The sequence below is a fragment of the Ostrinia nubilalis genome, chromosome 19 (assembly GCF_963855985.1).
Source record: "Ostrinia nubilalis chromosome 19, ilOstNubi1.1, whole genome shotgun sequence".
NCBI lineage: Eukaryota > Metazoa > Arthropoda > Insecta > Lepidoptera > Crambidae > Ostrinia > Ostrinia nubilalis.
Window position 1 is genome coordinate 229252 of NC_087106.1, and position 23261 is coordinate 252512.

General features: G+C 40.5%; 1 protein-coding gene across 1 annotated transcript; it reads left to right on the plus strand.

Annotated features, from left to right (window-relative positions):
- The first annotated feature begins 125 nt into the window (after positions 1-125).
- Positions 126-17314, plus strand: LOC135081007 (prolyl 3-hydroxylase sudestada1). The gene is made up of 9 exons (XM_063975729.1): positions 126-483; positions 677-852; positions 990-1277; positions 7522-7722; positions 8613-8777; positions 9460-9600; positions 11655-11808; positions 12944-13164; positions 14584-17314. Exons 1-9 carry the CDS (start codon positions 249-251, stop codon positions 14854-14856), a joined length of 1854 nt encoding a protein of 617 aa, XP_063831799.1. The 5' UTR covers positions 126-248; the 3' UTR covers positions 14857-17314.
- The last annotated feature ends 5947 nt before the right edge of the window (positions 17315-23261 follow it).

Sequence of the window (23261 nt, forward strand, 5' to 3'; positions counted from 1 at the left end):
TACTTTAAACTGTGAATCAATAAAATATAAATAATGTTAAATAACTTATTTATTCTTTATCATTATCATATAAGTTGATCAAGTGTGTCACTTATATGGGAGAAACCGAACGTTTTTTGATAGAACGTTTTGTCTGTCTGTTGGCAGTATTGTTTAATCGAAACGTCAACAAATTTTGAGGTTAGACGTAGCATCATTTTGGTTTGCTTTTGTTATTTTAGCATATTATGTAGTGTTAATGCGTTAAAATGAGCTCCCCAAGTAACGAAAATGAAGAACCGTCCTCTACAAGTCAGTTAGCAGACGATGAGCCCACCAGGAGCGGGGGCGAAAGCTCCTCTGCAAAGACGCAGCGACCGCCCGCCAAGCGGCGGCTTTCCAGCACGGTGATCGAGATTTCTGATACTGAGAGTGATGACTCTGATGTTTGTGCAGTGAATTCATACCAGGCTTCTGCCGATGAAGTCAAAAGGATCCGCGGGGGTGAGTTCCATTTAACCACTTGACGGCGCAAAAGCTTGATAACGCTAAGCGCGGGAAACTGAATTTCGAAATGTTGTTGTCTTTTTTTGGGCTGACTATAAATACTTGTAAGAACTTTGCTTAGTCACTATTTATTAAAATATATGTCTAGAATGATTGAATTTGTAATTCATGGAGATAAATTATATTTCAGCGGATTATTCTTCATCATCATCATCATCATCAGACTACAGCTCTGATTCTGAGTCCCCATGGGAAGATGACTCAGTGCTTGTGGAGGATGAGGACCTTACCAGTAAGCCTGTCAAAGCACAGCTTAACCCTCGAGCTAACAGAATGGACGAACCTAAACTTAACCCTACTCTCAAAGTGAGTTTTTTTAATACTATGTATCTGCTTGTATTCAAATGTTACTCAGATTCTGTTTTCAATTTAAGTGTGTTTCTATAATTTTCTAGTTTGAATCAATTTTCTTATACAATATGTCTCATATTTTTTTTGTCTAGGCACAAGAATTAAAAGATAGTCTAAAAACACACTGGAGCGAATGCAAGGACCACACAAGCAATGAGGTCACACTTACATGTGAACCTTTCCGAGTGTGCTTACTGCACAACTTACTAGACAACCCTGAAATCATCAACAACATAGTGGACGACATGAACACCTTGGACTGGTCGCGGAAGAAGATGGACCTGTTTGAGTTCCACCAGACCACAGACCTGGCCAGTCTCACATGGCAGCGGAGTATAAGGGGCATATATGAGCTTTTGAAGACTGAAGTGATGAGTTGGGTAAGGGTTCTATTCTTGTAAAAGTTCAACATTTTATGTATCTGTCATTTGACAAATGTCTTTTCAATTTTGAGTCACTGGTTAACTTTTAGGCTAATGTAAAACTGTTACCGTGCTCTCTGTATAGCATGTACACTGTATGTTATTAATTATTGGAGTAAAGAAAAAAAAATTGATTCTTATTAAAGCATATTAGAACACTACTGGTGGTGGAATGAATCACTTTTCTTAACATACCAAAATTTTATCATATCTTTTGTATATTTCTTTCTCTTTCTTTTCTTCTCTTGAGTGATATTGCAAGCATGTTTAATCTGTCTATACCTGATGAGCATTTTTTTTACTATCTAGCGGATTACAACAACAATAAATAAAATAGCGACGTTTTACCTGAAAATAAAACGTTTATTAAACATACTTACCTTATTCGAAGCCTTTATAATGAGAGTAGTGTCTGTCTTTTCCTGTTTGAGTACTAGTTTTGACGTATAATCTGCCCACGTGACTTCCGCTCCGGTCCCCCACCGCCTAAGCACGCCTCAATTAACGACACTAGCGCCACCAACGGTAGCTCGAAACTAGGTTTCGATATTCTCGCCATTGTGTTTTATGACACCAGGTAGATTTAAAAAGTAGGCTTCGAATAAGGTAAGTATGTTTAATAAACGTTTTATTTTCAGGTAAAACGTCGCTATTAAACAGTACTGTACCGTTATTCGAAGCCTTTATAATGAGAGACGTGTCTATTATCTCCTGGTGGCGCTGTGTAATCGCCAATGTGATCAATTGAAGAATAAGACATTGATCAGTGAGAAATGTTATGAATTAGTTAGAACTTTAGCTTATCTGTCTACTGAGTGGTAATGTACTGTGTGTAGGTACATTATAATATTTTACAGAACGCAATCTGCATCTGCATCTCCGTAAATTCACGTCTAATGCATCGTTTATTAACAACTATGTAATAATGAACTATCGGTTACTTTACGTCATGTAAAATGCGCAAAAGCTACGTCCACCCTCACTCACAGTATCAGACCGTTGGATGAATTTAATAAGCTTCGGTAGGAGTGAATAATTATTAGGTATGGATAAGAATATTCACTGGTACAGTTAAAGTCGCTTGCCGATAGCGGGCGTTTGATGATCTCCAACATTTCCCACATTTAGGTATCAGCTCAGATTTTAATATTTATAAACCTTTACAGGACCGTAGCCTAGGTGGACGGTGTAATGAATAGGTGACAATAGCTAGCCGGCTATGTATAGGTACGATACTTTTGTATTGCCTGAGTATTCCGCGTTATCGCTGTTCGCTAGGGATAGCGAAGTTTGAGTCGGAATTGATAAAATTTATAATATACAGACTTTCCTAGTACAAACTTAGTAAACTTTGCGGTTTACAACTGTCGGTGCTGTGGTAAGACTGTGCGACCATTATCTTTAGGGCTAACGGTGATAACTTGTCAGCTAGATCAGCTTATTGACGGTTAGTCAACCAGCTTAATTCAGAGCAATCTTAATATGTAATTATGTATTATTGTAATTACAATTATGATAATAATGTTATAGGGCTGAACAAGAGTTTGTTTGCATCAACACAAAAACTATCTTTGTGTTGGAGTCCTTTAACCACGAGTTCTATAAAATCATAATAACATCATTCTACCACCAATAGTAGCGGAGCATCAATAAGAATGTTGCGAAAGCGGGAAAAGTTATGCAAACGAAGTCGCAAGCACAGCTAGAATTAAATGATAGTTTCGTAGCCGATCTAAACCTTATCAGGTTTCATCAAGGCCCTTAGGGTGGGCATCGGATTTAATTTCGAATGATTTATTTTCATCACCCTGAATGCCGTTGGACGATCGCTCATTTGCACGATGTAATAATATTTATGTAAAAATATTTATGTAATGATGTTTGTGTAACACTAAGTTTTATATCATCGCCAATGTCACTCATGATTCATTGAAGTGTACATACCTAAGTTGCCAGTAGGTAGGTAAGTACTAATTTTTGTGACAATAGTCAGCAGAGACAAATTACTTTATTGACCTAGCGAGTCGGGTAGGTATTAGAATATTTCACGAGGCTGTTGTACTTAAAACAAGTTAACTCGTAAACAGTTGTGTGTGCCACAACATTTTGCTTGTGACTACCTTCGTTACAGTATAATAATTGATGGATTTAAATCACATCAAATACGAATTTTGTAAATTGTACTATGTAGGTAGGCGAAGGACTTTCGGCCCCAAGCAAAGAGCTTAAGAGTGCGGCACATTATCCAAAATTAATTCCAACCATGTTTATGTACTTCTGTGTGACCCTAAGGTCACAGTGATAATTGGAAAAAACAGAGTTAAATTACTTTCTTGGACTGAAGGTTTTGATTTATTCCCTTTAACTCCTCGTAAAAGTCGTTCATATTCATACGACAATTTTTATTGAACCACAGAGGTGCACAAAAGGTCGAATTAACAATATGACATGGTGTCATATGACATTAATAATAAATTATATTTATTTACTTAAATTAAGTAGACAAGACGTAGTCATTGACACTATAATAGGGCACACGGAAAGTTCAGTTAAGAGACTGAAGACTTGTGTGACTTTTGGTATGCAATCTTTTCTCCAACGAATGTAATGGCTTGTGTAAATGAGAAAATAACAAATTGTAGTAGGTAAACCTGCGCGGTTTAATATATATTTAGTAAGTACGGTTTACTAAAGTCACTGTTTTCGTTGTACAGTGAAATTCAATTGCGAAATGCGTTACCATGCAGCGTGTCCAATTTGTTTTAAGCTCAGATAAGCTTCATACTTTTGGTTATTGTGGATCATAAGTACTTGGTATTGGGTGCCATGAGCGCCTCAAGTTGGCGGTTAAAATGCTCTTTGCCTCACGCAAATCATGAATTGTAGTGTTATAACATGAAAATAGCCAATGCTTTAGGATTTGTAACGTTACGTGACTTGATCTGCATGTTTTTGGTAACCAAGACTCGGTTAGACCATTTTGTATTTATGGAGTTCACCTTTTACTGTTACTAGTTTGTAAGACTGTTATTATTTTGTTTATTTATTTTATATAGGTAAGGACCGACTTCATTGTGTTTATTATCCAGACTTGTGTGTTTTTATTACAATAGGGGCATGGGTTATATCTGACCCCGAAGCAAGGATGGGTCCTGAGTTACCCCAGAATGAAGTCGTCCAATAGGTAAGGGCGCGAATGTCGCGACTCTTTCTGTGCGAATCAATTGCCGTCAGAAACATTTGCATGAGTCTGTCGGTGTACTAGTATGTATAGCAGAAAAATACTTATTTTAGTATTCAGTACTTTGTGGTACCCGCCAAGCGTCTATGAATGTATATCTTATTTAAAAGACTATCAGGTCAATAGTTGTAACTTTACTATGCAGAGGCTGCATAAAGGCTTAAGTTTATTTAATTTCTCCAGGCGTTAACTGTTCGGTACCAAAAATTCAGGGCGCATAGCTGCGGCCTGCGGCCCCGATTAATTAACATCCTTCAAGATTCTGAAGGTTTAGGGCAATGCCCTTGTATCATCTCGGCAGTAATGAAATAAGCCAAACTGACACGATCTTTGTCTCCACCTTTTACCCATGGCAGGTCTTAAATAGCTTACTTTTGTCATGAAATAAAGCATTTTAATTAGGGTTCCATAACCCTTGAAAATTATGAGGATTTGGGGCGATGCCCTTATGTCCTCCCGGTAACATCACTTTAATTTTGCCGTGCAAAATAGAATTTCAGAACCTTTTATAGTTATGCGGATTTAGGGCGAAGCCCTCATGTCTACTCGGTAACTTTACTTATTTTCGTTTGCCGTGGAATAAGGCGTTTGGGTTCTATAACTCTTCAAAATTATGAGGATTTAGGACGATGCCCTCATGTCTTTGAACCGCAAATACAAACGAGCGAGGTTGCTTGGCTCGAAATGTAATGATTTGAGTCCGATTCTCCTTGGGTAATCTCCTATCCCAGAGGGATGAGGGATAACGTCATGAGAGTTTAGAGCGATGCCGTAAGATCTCTCGACGTAAATAAAAATGAGCGAGGTTGCTCGGCTCGAAATGTAGTGATTTGAGTCCGATTCTCCTTGGGTAATCTCCTATCCCAGAGGGATGAGGGATAACGTCATGAGAGTTTAGAGCGATGCCGTAAGATCTCTCGACGTAAATAAAAATGAGCGAGGTTGCTCGGCTCGAAATGTAGTGATTTGAGTCCGGTTCTCTTTGGGTAATCTCCTATCCCAGTGGGATGAGGGATAACATGAGGGTTTAGAGCGATGCCCTAAGACCTCTCGACGTAAATAAAAATGAGCGAGGTTGCTCGGCTCGAAATGTAATGATTTGAGTCCGATTCTCTTTGGGTAATTTCCTATCCCAGTGGGATGAGGGATAACAAGAGGGTTTGGACCAATGCCCTACTAAGACCTCTCGACGTAAATAAAAATGAGCGGCGTTGCCTGGCTCAATATGAGTCTCCTTGAGTGTTTGAGTTTTCTCCTATCCCGGTGGGATGAGGGAGAAAAGGTTCTGGCTCCTAGTTTTTCCCTGTTTGCTCCAAGAGAACTTACCCTCGCTACAGGATTATGCTGCTGCGTTTTGGTTACACTGCCATCTAGCTTACCGAGTAGCCAGTTTGAGTTTTCCACTGCAGGTATTTAGCATAAGGCGAAATCTCAGATCGATCTGCGGAGCAGAGTTGCGATCGTATTGCTGCCGAAAAATTTTCCAGACGCCGCTAGCATCAAATACACTGCGTATCAGGCTGAATAGACGATGTTCACCGTTTATTACACAGACTCACTGTTTATCTACACAGTAACAGCATAGCGTTTTCCTGAAATCATAGTTTAAGAAAACCACAAAGGTATTATTATACCTACGTACCGTATCCTAATAGGACAAACTGCACACTTCACTCTTGGGTTATAAGCCATGCGTTAGACTTCCATAATGGCGGTAGAATAGGTACGTCGGTACGCTCCCCTACCTAGTGGAAGTTTTCATACTTTCCCCGAATGCATATTGATAAAGGTAGTTTACCGTTTATTTATTTTGTTGATTTATAAATCAACACAATCCGTCCGATGGAATTCGTATGTCTGAAATGGTATTGGTAAGTTGGTACTTACAGCTTATTGTAGCAAGCAATCACATCTTGCGACTATCACATTACACCACACCATCCTTTGATTTGACCTCTACGCCAACTCTTGCTCCTCTTCTGCACGTGGACATAATATTTCCTCTTTCCTTTTGAAAATAAAGACATCTAACGGAAAACCCTTAGGAACAAACACAGCTAAAAAGGAGTGTTATACCGTTAGGAATGAACATTGCTAAAAAGGAATATTAGTTTTAAAACACATCTAACGAAAACCGTTAGGCACAAACATTGCTAAAAAGGAATGTTAGTTTTAAAACACATCTAACGGAACACGCCGTCAGGTACGAACATTGCTAAGAAGAAAAGTTAGCTTAAAAACATATCTAACGAAAAACCGTTAGAAACAAACATTGCTAAAAAGTAATGTTACTTTTAAAACACGTCTAACGGACTACCGTTAGGTACAAGTATTACTAGAGAAGAAAGATAATTATTTAAAATTACACTGAGTTAGATTGAATGCAATCTACCTCCGAACGGTAACACCGTTGTAAAAATAAATTACACTGCGAAATAAGTAATCACAGTAATTTTTATAAGTTTTCAGCCAGTACATAATAATTTAGAAGTACTTACATTATGATGGTAATATTTTACCTGAATCACGTCACGACTAGTACCTGTGAGATGGGTCGCGAACTAGCGGAGCTAATTCTACGACCGTCTCGAACGGGAACTAAAACACCAATGGCGAGAATATCGAAACCTAGTTTCGAGCTACCGTTGGTGGCGCTAGTGTCGTTAATTGAGGCGTGCTTAGGCGGTGGGGGACCGGAGCGGAAGTCACGTGGGCAGATTATACGTCAAAACTAGTACTCAAACAGGAAAAGACAGACACTACTCTCATTATAAAGGCTTCGAATAACGGTACAGTACTGTTTAATATACAACATAGAATGCAATAAAGATATTGAATTGAATTGAATTGATTTATTGTCGCAGTGATTCTGCCAATGTCAAGTGTTTAAGGAGACATATACTTTTAGTCCGCTTAGTATTTTAGATAACACTGAGCATTGTTATGATGTTTGTTCCCCAGGTGTCGGAGGTGACGGGTCTGGAGCTGACGTCGGTGTCGGCGTCGTGCTCGCTGTACGGGCCGGGCGACCACCTGCTCGTGCACGACGACCTGCTGGCCGACCGCCGCGTGGCCTTCATCCTCTACCTGTCGCCCTGGGCCCCACGCGCCGCCGGGCCCGCGCGCGTCGAGAACGGCAGTGGGGACCATGATGAGAAGAAGGTGGGACTGTTTGTTAAAATGCTGCCAGGGTTGCTGTAATTCATAGCTGAAATAGCTGTAATGTGATAATGTAAAGTTAAAGCTATTTCAACTCTTCTAGATCATGTAGTCATAGTCTAGTCATCATAGTATCAAAGTAAAATAAAATCTATACTAATATTATAAATGCGAAAGTAACTCTGTCTGTCTGTCTCTCTTTCACGACTCTCTCTGTCTCCTAAACCACTGAACCGATTTTGATGAAATTTGGCATAGAGATAGTTTGAGTCCCGGGAAAGGACATAGGATAGTTTTTATCCCGGTTTTTGAAATAGGGACGCGCGCGATAAAGTTTTTCTGTGACAGACAAAATTCCACGCGAGCGAAGTCGCGGGCGGAAAGCTAGTAAAAAATAAATCATGTAGTCATAGTTAATTTATTAAAACCTCTATCATTATTATTAATTTGGGATCTTTTTTTGTGTTTGTGTGTGATCTTAATGACGGCGAGTTATCAAGTGCTATTCCATCAATTTGGTCAGCAGTCGAAACTGAGAACAACTGTCTCAATTATGACTTTTATTAGTGGTAAAAAAAAAAACCCATTGTTCTCAGTTTAAATTCTTCTTCTTGTCGTGTCGACAACAAACCTACATAGTGTCAGGCCAGAACTCTGCTGCAAGAGTGGTGTTGTCAGTAATTACTTTTAATGAGGGTTTTCGCGATTGAAAAATCCGCCAGATGGCAATACGTAGACGGGAGGTACAAATGCTGCATGATTGGTGGATTTTGACATATCTGTCAATGTCATGTCAAAAATAACCAATCATTCAGCATTTGGACCTCGCGTCTACGTATTGCCATCTGGCGGATTTTTCAATCGCGAAAACCCTCAAATGTTTTTGTGCTTAGGCTGCGTCTCGGCAGCAGGAGTCGTACGCGTGGTGCGAGTCGATGGGCGGTGCGTTAGAACTTCTAGCGCGGGATGAGAGCGGGCCCACGGACGTCGTGCGCCGCGTGTTCCCGCGAAACAACATGTTGGCCTTCTTCAAGGTCGGCGTCGACTCCTTCCACCAGGTACTGTATAGTTGTGACTCAAAATAAAATCAAAATCATAATCGTCAGTGGAAAAGAAAAAATGCTAAAGTCATTTGGCGTTTTAGCATTTTTTCCTTTCAACTGTATTTTATTTTTTGCAAGTAGGCTCCTGAAGAGCACTTTTACGTTTTATGTTCCAACCTTACCACTGATTCGGGACAGTAATATGGGCCAGTGCCTAGAACCTAGAAGAAGCATCGCAAGAAACTTGGTCATTATTTTCAACCTATAGGTACCAGAGATTGCAAGTTTCATTGCACATTATGTAAAAAAATTGTGTATGAACATTATACTTATTACTTTTTGTAAACCCTATTTATTGCAAATAAAGAATTTGAATTATTTCATTGGTCTGGGTATAATATTTGTTTCTGCAAAAATATTTCCCTCTTGAAACTTTTCGCTGTTTAATTTGTGTATCTTTAAAATAACGGCTGGAAACTTTTCCCTAACCTCCCCAATCCACTTCAGTGCTCGGTGCAAAAATAGTAAAACTCATTAAAAAAAACTCATTAAAACTCATTTATTTCTGTGAATAGGCTTAAAAAAAGCACTTTTACACGTCCCAGTATTAACCCTACCACTGCTTCAGGACAATAAATGGGCCAGTGGGCCAGTCACACGCTCAGTGTCGGCCTGTGACGTAATGCTCCGCTTGCAGGTGGGCGAGGTGCTGTCGCTGGAGCTGCCGCGGCTGTCCATCAACGGCTGGTTCCACGGGCCCGCGCCGCCCGGCGCCGACCCGCCGCCGCCCGACCCCGGCCCGCCGCTCGACCCGCCGCTCACGCCGCACACCGATGTCGTGAGTATTAACAGAGTCAATACAAATGAGTCGCTCATCTTTATAAAGCCTGGTCCGTGAGCACGTAGAATCCCGTCCAATGACCCCAAGCTACCCATCCCTATCGCTCGCGGGTAATTATGTTGCTGTCGCGACTGTGCGACGGGCGCCCGCAGTGAGTATGCGAGCGCGACAGCAACATAATTACCCGCGAGCGATAGGGATGGGTAGCTTGGGGTCATTGGACGGGATTCTACGTGCTCACGGACCAGGCTTTAGAAACGCACGGGTGCGGTTTGTATGTGAGCGCGCCAACACGTATGCGGCGCGCACGCACACACTGACAAAATTTAGCGGGGATTAGCGGGGAGCCAGTCGTGGTTGCGCCGAATTTCGTCAATGTGTGCGTGCGCGCCGCATACGTATATTGGCGCGCTTACATACAAAACGCGCTCGGTGCGTTTCTATGAAGATGACCTACTCATTTGTATTTACTCTGGTATTAATGACATTACGTTCATCTCAAAGTGATGATGAATCTAAACGAGGAACACTTGATCAGACAGGAATATTTGTTTTTTTTGACCGAGTCATTTTAATGTTATCAGTCGATAGTTTAGTTTACGGCTACTCCCATCTCTCGTTCCCATCGCTACAACTCCTGTGTAGCCAGGATCTACAGCCTCACCTCCAATAAAAACCCAACAAGAAAGAAAGAAACATTTAATGGTTCGAAGGCAATAAATACATTTTTTATTTATTTATTTTATTTATTTATTTATTACGATGAACATCACTTAGTTAAGGACAGAGAACGTATACAGAAAAAAAGACAGAAATAGTACATAAATATTACAAGGAAATAAAAAGTGAACTGAGCAGTGCTATCCTGTCGATGCCCATCGCAATGGGACTCCCTCCACTCATCATATGCCGTGGCCCACGCCACGGTAGGGAAGGCCATGACGCTGGTTTTCAGTGGGCCCCATGCCGAGTGGAAGTCACGGACACTAATCTAAACTGCATATCAACATCAACAAGGCCGTTTAAATATAAATATATAACAAACAACTAGTGAAGGTCAAGTCTGTTTCGGGGGAAAGTTGTACTGACATTGGACCCGCACCGAAATTAATTAGAAGAACATTAGAGGAGTTCGAAGTTAGTGAGCGCCACTCTGGCGGATTGCGAGCGTTTTCAACGTGGAGCGGCAACGCGCAACGTTTCCGCCTAGAGTATTGGTTCCCAAACTTATTTGAGACGCGCCCCCTTTCGATCATACAAAAAATTCCGCGCCCCCCCTCCTCCAGTCAAGATTATTTATTGGTCATATCAAGCAGTCTGGAATGCATTCTCTCAGCGGTCGCAAGTTTTTAATATTTAAGTACACAGATTGCTCGCGCCCCCTTTATAGGTCTTTGCGCCTCCCTTGGGGGACGCGCCCCCCTCTTTGGGAATCAATGCCTAGAGTTTTCGCCTAGTGTTCGCCGCGGAGTCGCTCCGCTTTGAAACCGCTTGTAATCTGCCAGTGTGGTCTGCCCTTAAGGTTTGACTTCCATCCAAAGTCAAAGTCAAAGTCAAAATTTCTTTATTTGTTTAGACTAATAAATAGTTCTTAAAAATCGTCATTTTGCTCTTAAGGAGCCTCTACATGTCTCATAATCTTTTTACCCTACCAGCGCTTCGAGACCAACATTTGGCAAGTGCTGAGAAGAAGCGCCGCAATAAACTCAGTCACCTCTGTCTGCCGGTTAATATAAATAAATAGAAATAGTAGCAGTAGGTACATTCGATTCAGGAGCAGTTCACTGAATTTACCATGCATTCTTGTATGGTGTATCTTATAAGAATGGCTATACAAGATTGCGTGGTATATTAAACAAGGTAGTGACGTGCTAATATCTAGACTTACATATTAAGATACTAGTAGAAATGACTCGCATACATAAATTTGAATAACTTGGATTGACCAGTCCCCGAAAGCAGCGCCTGTTCACAGACATGACGAGTGAACCAGCCATCGCTTCACTCGACCAGACAGACCGACTCCAGTTTAAGCTGTGCGGTGTTCCCAGGTGCTCCTGAACCAGTGGGTGGAGCCGACGTACATGTCGCCGCGCAGCCGCGGGCAGATCCAGGCGCAGATGGAGCGCGAGAGCGAGGTGTGCCTGCGCGACCTGCTGCTGCCCGACAAGCACCGACAGGTGCTCGAAGCGCTGCAACACCCGGGTGAGTGGGACGGCGGTGCAAACTTTTAATAGTTGTAGGAATGTTAGTTAGTTAGTTTTGCAGGGCAATCGAATACCGCACTAAGTCTCATGATTGGGCCATTTGTGGTTTATCTTCCTACTCCAACCACCCCAGATCCCCCCAGAAGGCAAGCAGCCCGTCTAAGCTGCTACAGGCCTCCTGCAGCGACGATGGTGATCGAAGAAATTGAGCCCGTTGTTTTGCTACGCTACTGCACTCCATGAGCACATGCTGCGGTGTTTCCTCTGCCTCCATGCACTTCCTGCACAGTGGGCTGTCTGTAACACCTATGTTGTGTAGGTGCTTGTTTAACATACAGTGTCCGGTTATAACACTCAGGACTTTGCGGATGCTCTCTATTTAGTCTGATGAGGCTGCGGGAGAACTTTTTCGATACGTCCGGAACCGCATCTTTTGTTTGCCTGCATCCTTCGCTATTTTTCCATTCTGTGTGGTGTTTTTCTTCTGTTTTGGAGCGCAGCCAGTTCCTGATCTGTGCTTGTGGTATCGGCAGTAGTTGTAGGAATATTAAGAAAAACCGTCTAGACTAGAGTCAACATTCGCGCGGTAGAAGAATCTGTATTGATAATTATGTGCTCATAATTTGCTGCTGCTGCTGCTAGCTGCGTGTTACGTTTTTTCTTCGCACGGCGGGCGTGTATGCGATGGGTGCCCGCACTGCCCGCAGTAGGCGTCTGCCTGCCTCTTCTGCGATATTTCTGCGGTGGTACCGCGCGAGATTTAGCGGAGGCTCTCGTTCGTTCGTTTCAGCCGAAAGACGTCCACTACTGGACAAAGGCCTCCCCCAAGGATTTTCACAAAGACCGGTCATGCGCCGCTCGCATCCAGGCACCTCCCGCGACCTTCACCAGATCGTCGGTCCACCTAGTGGGAGGCCTGCCCACGTTACGTCTTTCGGCTCGTGGTCGCCGCTCAAGAACTTTCCTGCCCCAGCGGCCATCAGCTCTTCGAGCTATGTACCCCGCCCACTGCCACTTGATATTCACTTGACAGTCACTCTGGTTCTCCTACGGATCTCCTCATTTCTGATTCGATCACGCAGGGAAACTCCGAGCATAGCATAGCGGAGGTTCTAAATTCATAGTTTTTACAGACATCGAGTGGGAGCTGGTGGGCCCGGCGCACCAGCGGCGCTACGAGCGCGTGTCGGCGGCGTGGCTGGCGCGCGCGGGCGGCAAGGCGGGCTGCGTGCGCGAGCTGCTGCGCCTGGCCGGCTCCAGCGCCTTCTGCCGCCTGCTGGCCGACTGCAGCGACCTGCAGCTGGCCAGCTACCGCCGCCTCGAGCTGCAGCGCTGGGCGCCCGCTTGCTTCACGGTGCGTACGCTCAAGGGTGCACGTCTACAGGGTGGAATTTTGTAATGCCACCTGGAGGGAAAGTACTGTTAATATTTTAGATAGAAATTTTTTCTCAAAGAAAACATTCCTTTATTTTTGAAAAGAAATAAAACTGCATTTAAAGATTTCCAAAAATTTGCTTGCCACACCCGGGAATCGAACCAAATAAAATCTGTTAAAAATTACACCCTGTATTTTTATTACATCGATCGTTAGGGTTAAGTATAAGGATGAAATCTCTCTAACAAACTTGATAAATCAAATGAAAGGAAAACCATGAAATCTTAAATTATTGTAATTATGTGCATTGTATGGTATGGTAGTAAATTTTCGAAAAAAATTTGAAAATCTTTGGATGCGGTTCTCTTTCTTTTCAAAATTAAAGGAATGTTTTCTTTCAGTAAAATTTTCTATCTAGAGTATTAAGAGTACTTTCCCTCTAGGTGGCATTACAAAATTCCGCCCTGTATACTAATATTATAAAACTGAAGAGTTTGTTTGTTTGTTTACTTGAACGCGCTAATCTCAGGCACTACTGGCCCGATTATCGAGGAAGGCTATAGGTTATACAACATCACGCTACGATCAATAGGAGCAGAGCGATAATGAAAAATGTTGCGCAAACGGGTTTTCACGCGTACGAAGTCACGGGCACAGCTAGTCCCAACTAATATTATAAATGCGAAAGTAACTCTGTCTGTCTGTCTGTTACGCTTTCCCGCTTAAACCTCGCAACCGATTTTGATGAAATTTGGCATAGAGATAGTTTGAGTCCCGGGAAAGAACATAGGATAGTTTTTATCCCGGTTTTTGAAACAGGGACGCGCGCGATAAAGTTTTTCTGTGACAGACAAAATTCCACGCGGGCGAAGCCGCGGGCGGAAAGCTAGTAACAAATAAAGCACAAATCCCTCCGCCACCCATGGTTCTTCCTGTCTCATTGCGCACGAACCGAATCTCGAGAGACCGCGCAGGTATTGTTCAAAGCTCTTTTTCCCGGGCGCTCCGATTGACTCCTTGCAGATTTCTCCTTTCCTTGTCACTTCTCGATGTCAATTCTTCCCCTTCTGGGGCTCGACACCACAAAACGGTGCTTCGCAACGGGCCGCTAACGTTGATAAAAGTACATCACTTCTCAAAACTTCGTCCAAATGTGAGCCAGGAGTGCGCGAACTCGCGCAATGCGAGTGACTAGCACTGCGACCACTCGCGAGGTGAGGCCATAATGATAAACAGGTCCTCGCTCGGCTCTCCGTATCGCATCCAGCGTTTTATGTCTAGCTTCGTCATTCAAAGTGCGCGATCGCGGCTCTTCGACTTCCTCGTCGCACGGGCACAGGGCAGATTCGCACAGCGTCAGCTCGTATACACCACAGTCACCGTCGCGTTGTGTTGCAGCTGCTGCCGCCGCGGGAGCAGTACCAGTGGGCGCGGCTGGAGGCGCTGCTGTACCTGGGCGCCGGTGGCGGGGGCGCGGGCGGCGGCACGCTGTTCGTGGCGCCGGAGGAGGGCGGCGCGGGCGCGGCGCTGGTGAGCGTGCCGCCGGCCGACAACGCGCTCAGCCTCGTGTACTGCGACGCCGGCGCCGCCTCCTTCACCAAGTACGTGTCGCGCCTCACCACGCCGCCCGACCACCGCTTCTACATCCTCACCTGCACCTACGCCGAGTGAGCGCCGCGGCGCGAGTGATCGTGCTCGGACTTTAATTCGAGTTTGTAATTTGACGTCACATGTTTTCGAGATCGCGATCGACGGCCAGCCGGGGCGGCGCGACCCCGCGACTTTTTACGTGACGCGCCCGCCGGCCGAGTGACGTTGCGGTTTGACATCTTCTGTTTGAGTCTGTGTTCATACATACGTACACCCGCTTCCGTCGCCGCCCCGCCTCGCCGTGTGGCGAAATGTAACAGAAAGTTGAAGTACTAAACTCCGATTAAAATGTAATGTTGAAAGTGAATTTATGTTTGCGTGAGTTGCACGGCTAGACTGTTAATCCGATATTTACCCCCAGTTGATTGATTGATCGATTAAATTATTCATTTTTGTGTTGATTACGGACGGCTATTTTTTATGACGACGACGACCGATCACGTTAAATCACAATCTGTAGCTATAATAATATTCGATGTCCTAACTAGTGATGTATGGTTGAAATCTTGCGAGTTCTTTTAGTAAATTGTTTCATAAATAATATATTCCTGTCATCTGAATTATTGGCTCATCTGGTTTGGTACTTTTTCTCTGACTGTATGGTTTAATAAATGTTTTTTACTGAATAAAAGTGTATTTGATAATCATAAACGTATCCTTCTTTGAAGATGGTAATGATGATAATTGTTCATGTGATTAATCCAATCAAGATAAATAATGTTTCATAATAATGGATTAGGTGTAATTCATGTGCTTAGTGTTATGTTTGATATAAAAATATTGGAGTTTGTAAACAAATCATATATTACATGTTAATGTATTATGTAAAGACATTGTATTTTGTTGAGTTTGCAATATTATTAGCAAAAAAGTACCGAACCAAATACAAATTAATCCAACAAATAAATTACCACTACTCACTAGTGATCGATTGACTCTTTTACACATGAGTATGAAGTGATTTTGTTCTTAATTCAGTGTAGTGTATGATATTATGGTGTGTGGTTTAGCACTGTTGTTTCAAGACGCCAGGCCTCAAAATTCTTAACATATTTTTGCTATGAAATATGCATAATGAGCTTGACACATTTTATAGTAAGAAGTAACTTTGTGTGTATTGTCAAACCAAACTTAGTTTTAGTGAAATTATAAAGATTTTTATAACATCTTGCGGGGCCCATCAACTTATTGATTGTAGAATGAAATGTCATCCAAGCGGTAGCCATATTCTACCGATAGGAAATGTTAGTATCTCAGGAGTTTGTTATAGTATTAAAAATGGGTTAAAAAATAAGCAAAGGATTTTAGGTAGTTTTAATTTGAGCAGCCAACATTGTGTTTTTAAGATGTAAAGTTATTGTTTGGAATACCCTTATTTCGTGTGGTGTTATATTCCTAATATTATGACAAGTTTCTCAGATGACGTATGGCGACCCCGCTAAGAAAGCCAGGGAATTTTGAGGAACTAAAATATACGACTTAAGAGTAATAGATCAAATGTTGTGGTCCCCATTAAGTCCCTGAACGGACGGTGAAACGCAACTGCAACGAAACTGCAACTTTCTGATGATTCTGATGAATGAAACTGAAACTGAAAGTTTCAAACTGGTCGCGTCATCTGTGGTCTCTCAACGGACGCTATGGCAGAAACTTAGATGCAACTCAAAAGTAGGTAACTAGCAGTTGCAGTTTCGTTGCAGTTGTATTTCACCGTCTGTTCTGGGCCTAAGGAATAACATCCTTGTTACAAAGTACCCAAACTACGAATTATTGTTATTGCTGTGTTTCCCAGTAGAGGTCATATCTTTTAGTTCCCGGTAGGGCTGTACCTTGAGATTAACAGCTCAATTTTTATTGTTGTTTGAAAATTGATTGATTTGGTTTCAACGAAAACTGTGTGAATGTAATGTGCGTATAATGAATGCATCAAAGCATTTGTCCAGCGCTACGGTAGTGTTATCATGCATATACTTGTGCTAAGGTTTCAGGTTTAATAAGATAAATAAGTTTTTTTGCGGATAACTTACAACTTTTCAGTCTAAAGCTGAAAAAGAAAATAACCCAAGTTAGGGAAATTCTACCAATGTATAAAATAATGTTTGCTTTATCTGAAGGCCATTGTTAATATTTTTGCATGGGGGTTTCATATTCTGTAATTATTGATACTTTTCAACAGGTAACTTTTGTATAGCATTGATTTAGGGACGCGTGCAAATATTATGCTTAGTTTCATGTTTTGATGACTCCGGATAATGTACATACAATGAAGAACTTTTAAATCTGAGTCCTTGCATCTAATCGTACATGTATGGTACAAACTGGTACAAACAATTTGTTAGCTGTGTGTTATTGTGCCCAATGTCATGCCATGATAACACGACTGTAATTCTAGAATATAACACATAATTTATAGATCGATAGCTATATTTTGTACATAGGTATTGTAATAATAATTAAATTAAATAGTAAGTAAGAATAACCTTTGTTTTTTTTTATTATTATCTGCTCTGTGATTTTGTCATACAGCGCCATATTTAATTTTCTAATTACAGCGTGCAGCGACATTCTAATGTCTGGTAATATTTATAAACGGTTAGATGTTTTATTATTTTTCAATGATTATTATCAGAAAACAGAAAAAATCTTATATTAAAGTAACTAAATATAGACAATGGCGCTACAACTTCTGCCATAAAAAGAAAACCAAGAGAGGGCGCTACAAGTATCGAATTTTTTAAAATTAAATAGAATAACTTTGCTTTTTTATTATTATTTGCTCTATGGCTTTGTCATACAGCGCACTCCTTGCAGCGATATTATAATTTCTGGTAATATTTTTAAACGGGTAGTAGGTATTTTGTTATTTTTCAATTATTATTATCAGAAAATAAAAAATCTAAAGTAACTAAATTGACTATGGCGCTACAACTTCTACCTTATGAAGAAAACTACCAAGAGAGGGCGCTACAAGTATCGAATTTTCTCCTGATTTTTTAACACAAGATTTAAGGCTTTGGAAATATCCTCCTTGCAAACTTTTAGTCTTAGATTAATAAATCCTTTAATAATTTTTCTATGCTTTTAGTGTTTTTCTCTTTATTTTAGAACATAACCCATTAAAATATGAGGTGAGTCGTACGCGCGTTTGTCAGACAGGAGATGCACTTTTCTCTACTTCTATTTTTAATTGTTATTGGTACTGGCACATTAATTTATAATGTCTAATAAAAAACTACATTGTAAGAAAACTGATCTAGAAAATTGTGAATGAAGCCCATCCTCCTTCTTTTCTTGTCTTCCACGTAAACCTACTGAAACTGCATTTTGATTGGAAATAGATTAGAAAGAGTATGTGATTGGTCCGTTTGCGCTTACGTGCGTATCCCATGTGATGTAATATTTTGAAATTTTGGGTATAAAAAAAACGTGGCTAAACGCTAACCGCGAAAGCCAAAAAACAAAAAAAAAGCAAAATGGCGGGATTTTTAATCTGTGGCGGGAGTACGCTCTAATCTGTGGAGTCAGTATTTTATTAATTTCGAGTAAAGCATTGCCGCGAAATTATTTTGATTATTTATCTTCAAAAGTAGGTGGACAGCAACGTTTTTTCCATTCCATGGATTGTGTTCGTGCTAGTAGTGCTAGTGGTTCATAGCTCCGATCTGGGGAGCCGGCTAACTTCGTTCTCATCATCAAAGGAGGTTGCTGACCGGTCGCGACAGGACTAATAACAGGTTGGTGGATTTCTTCTTTGTTTGTAATCTAAGTTAAAAAATCACTACTAAAATGCGGAAGTAACTCTCTGTCTGTGTCACTTTCACGCCTAAACCACTGAACCGATTTTGATGAAATTTGGCGCAGAGATAGTTTGAGTACCGGGAAAGGACATAAAATAGTTTTTACCCCGGTTTTTGACAGACAAAATTTTACGTGGGAGAAACCGCGGGCGGAAAGCTAGTTAGAAATATTAGCTACGAATTCCACTTCAATTTGTGTACGGCATGGTACAGTGCTATGACTACATTGAAGGTAGGTAAAGTCGCCAAATCGATCATTTATCAGAACAAGTTAACCGCAAAAAATCTGCCCAATTTCCCTGGAGGGAGGGAGTTGCGTCTATTTGTTTTATCCGGATTAGCTGCCGATCGGCCGCTTGATCCGGGATATTGCACCGGTCGGCCCGACCCCGACATATGAACGACTTAATTTCAAGTTCTTTGTGTTTCAAAGGTTATCGAATGTTTGAAATCAGGAGGTAAGCGTTGACTAGACATCAAAATAGGGTCTCATTTAAGTACTAACTGAACTTTTTAGTTAATTTAACACACTGGTCCTAGATGGCAATAGGAGTCTGACTGAGAATATGTTTTCCTTGGTGAAAAAATATTTGTTTTTCCTTTATTAATTAATTTGTGACGAATTTTCATGTAACAAAGTAGTTTAATACTGTTAAAATAAAAATTCTTACCTATAACGCGGGAAATCTGAAACACAGTACATCTGAAGGTACAGTAAGTAGCTGTAGTACCTAATTTATGTATACCTTCATACTTCAATTCGCGGAGTGAATACCTACGTACCTACCTCTCGAGTATAGGTAATAATAGGTACGCACCTACGAATATAATAATGTTTTGTAATAATCGTTTCAATTGTGTGTGCGTGGCCTTGTTCATTCAAACCGTCAATTCCCTTCCCTTCGATAGGCGCAGGTGTGATATCGCCTTCGCCGGTGGGTAAGAAACATACGTCACGATTTTCAGCTCTAATTTAGATAAAAGGTAAACAAAACTCGTCAATTTATTGTTAGGACGGTGGTAAAGGTGTTTAGACTTACGATTTGTTATGTTAGACAAGTGAGTAAAGAAAAATTACTGCAATGCTCTGCAGCTGCTAAGTACCTATTCAAAACGTAGCAAGTACCCATGAAAAATAGCTTAATCAATGGGAGAACATGTTCGAATAAAAGTAACTCCTAACTTCACGTTATTATCTCGGAACTTAATGTTTACGTGATTATTTACGTTCCTTTACTAGAAATTCTTCGCAACCACCGAGGTCTGATACTGCTCTGTCTGATTTGCCTCATTGCGAGCTTTCTGCGCCCAGGGACGCAATCTGGTCACTTGTAGCTGTGGCAATTTTTCTCAAATAATCACACCATTCAAGCTGGTCACGGAGTGCCGAAACTTGTTGTGAGTACCTAAACACGACTCGAGAAGTAGCGATATTGATGTATTACTTATTTGAGGAAAAGCTCTGCTAAAGGTTATGTGCACTTACTGCGAGTGCGACGTGATGCACATCCCATCACAAAGTTACTGAACTTCAGTTAAATTCAGTGTTTCTTTCAGTATCTTCACTTACACTTGCAGGAAGACCCAAGCTAACTACTATTTTTAATTTCAAAGTTAATTTTCCCGGTACCTATTTCAAATGAATATGAACTCATGAACATCCTTATTTATTTATTTATTTATTAGGTCTACCAACATTGTTACATAACAACATGTACCTACACTTAAAAATGACAATTATGAACAAAGTTACAATGCAACAACAATAATCATAGGCTTACACAACATTATTTATTAGTATCGTTATCGCCAGGCTGCGCTGGTGAATTTATGATTGGGGCCGTTTGTTTATTTCTCGTTCCGTTACGTTATAGCAAGAAGATTTCTTTGAATGTAGTCAAAAGTATAGTAAAAGTATCATTAGGTGAAGTTTATCAATCGACGCGGAGACGTGTGCGCGCGAGCGTGAGGTTCGATTAAAGTTTGAGTGGCGCAGCTGAGGCGTGAGACGCGAGCGCGAGCCGTGAGGCGTGAGCGAGCCAGCGGCAAACGTGAACCGGATTCATTCGCATGCGAACTGTTGCGCTTGTTCCGACGCAGGGATGCCAAAATGTATTAGATTTTTCTGACTTATTGAGGTAGTATATTTTAAAAGACTAGATATTGTTAAAGTGCCTTTGATAAATCATATTTTTCCACAAGACAATACCAGAACAGTTACTTATTTTAAAACCAACCACCCATTCAGGATTACACAGTGGGTGGTTGGTTTTCCTTTTATTGTCTTTGTGCAAGTCTCCATAAGTTTTTTGTGACCTAGATTTGGCACTATACCTACTTACCCATAAACTTAGGAAAATACATTAAAAGTCTCTTTATATGTCTCCTTATCTTGTGGACTCCAGCAGCGCTTCGATACAATGTCAATATCTATATTACTTGTCTGTCAATTTTCTGTCTACTTACTTATTAGTTGCCAGCCCTACGGCGGCGAAGCGCGCATTCGGCTCCAGTGGACCTGACCCCTGACTTTTCAAATATCCAATAATATCTGTTTTCTTGGAGAGATCATAAACGGGAGAATTGACGCGGAATGTCTCAGCCAAGTGTTTTCATGTTTTCAACCGATCCAGTTTATCATTTGTCTTCGGCACATTCCCGTTTTGATTAAATGTTTGATTTACTCGTCGTACCTATGTGTATTCAATACTGTAAACTTTTGTAAGTAATTGTGTAAGTAATTTGCCGCCGTGCCGTAAGTAGGTAGTTACTTTATTAAAATTATTTAAAATATGTAGGTACATACATACTTGTAGGTGTCTTTAAAAATCTTTCAACTTTATAAACTAGTTTAAGAATAATTCTTAACTATTTCGAGACCTGATATGTGAAATTTAAAATTAAACTTTTGACTGATTTCAGGTAAGGCTTGCTGTGCGATGCTGTCGAAATTTTATTGGGGTAAGTCATTTTTTGTAACTTTTCAGCAACTTTATAATTATGAACTACATACATATAATGAAGAGTTATTTTCTGCATATCGGACTTATTCGCCTTGCACCTTGCACTTTAATACTATACTTTAGGCTTTATGCGAGTCAAACTGTCAAACTAAGCAATTTAAATCGATGTGTGTGATGGTGTATTTGAACTATTGACATTGTGAAAAGTGTTCTAATTTAGTAATATCGATACTTTACTCTCTTAAATATTTCTCCTGCAGGGATGTTTGCCTTAAAATAATATACATACTACACACTTACTTCAGAGTTATTTAGTTATTACTAAATCGTTGAGGTAAGTTTTATCAGAGTATATTAAAACAGCTATTTAAAACTACAAAAAGCATTTTCTTTGCTAGATACAAAGGCGTGAACTGAAATTAATAAGTATTATCTTGGTTACGTTTAAAATCGAGGTGGTTGTTGAAATGAAAGTGACACGCATGGACGATGACATGTTGGAACTTACGAGTGCTTTTTAACCGTTTAAGGGTATGTACTTATTTGATTTTATTTATTTCGCTCAATATTTAGGTATTTTTATTTCACTGTAGGCGGCTCTACAAATTGGCAACCCTATCAATGAAATTGCCGAGATAAAATTGAAATAAAGACGAATTGCAGCCAAAAACAAAACTTAACGCGTCCCGTAAAGGTGGTCATTTGTTGATCAATTACCCACTTCAGCGTAGGCAAAGGGAAAAAGCACGACCGCGAGGCATCGACTGACTTTGGTTATTTGTTTTGCTCGTATTTATTTTATACTTATTATTTATAGAGGATTTTTTTACACATTGATTAGTTGGTAGTTCATATTTTATGAATCACTAATCACTTTTACCGAATAAAATTGCAATAAGATTAATATCTGTCTATCTCTTAGGATGTTGTTATAGCAATTATTATGTTTTTCGTAAGTCCCTTGTAAGTTTAACATTGGATAAAATCGAAAGTATCATGAATATAAATGGATAAATCAATATTCGTTAGGACTCCTTCACACAAAAACTATTGAAAAGTTTTAATGAAACTTTTTAATTATCTAAATCCTCGCAGCGACGTCGCGAGCGGAAACTAGTGCATCATGAACCAGATGTAGGTAAATGTGCCGCGGTCCAGCGTGCGAGGCTGGGCCCGTCCCGCCCGTAATCCGATTTCTATGCCTTATTGGGGTAATTTGCCTAAATGATATTTACATTACAGATCGTGCCCAGGGGACGTCGTTTTGCCTTAAATCGCTTATTTAATGGGCCTTTTCGAATCTTTCATGTTAATGTCGGGCTTTCTAAGTTTTTGTACTTAATTACATGCCAAACATTTGAGATATGGTGACTGGCTTAACTTATTATTATGTACCTACTTTTTACGAGTTTTTTAATGAGTTTTTAATCTAGTATCCGCTTATTTACAACCTTTCTGGTTAGGTTTATCTCATTTTGATCAATTAACGATTGTTGTGTTTTTTCATTAGTCATATTTAAACAATAACAAATTATTTAACTAATTAAGCAGGATATTTGAATTGTAATTCTTGTGATAAAAAATAATGACTAGGTAATCCACCATAGTTAACTAAAATTGGAATGTATGATACCTACTGTGTTTTATTTTATGCCATGATTGCGAA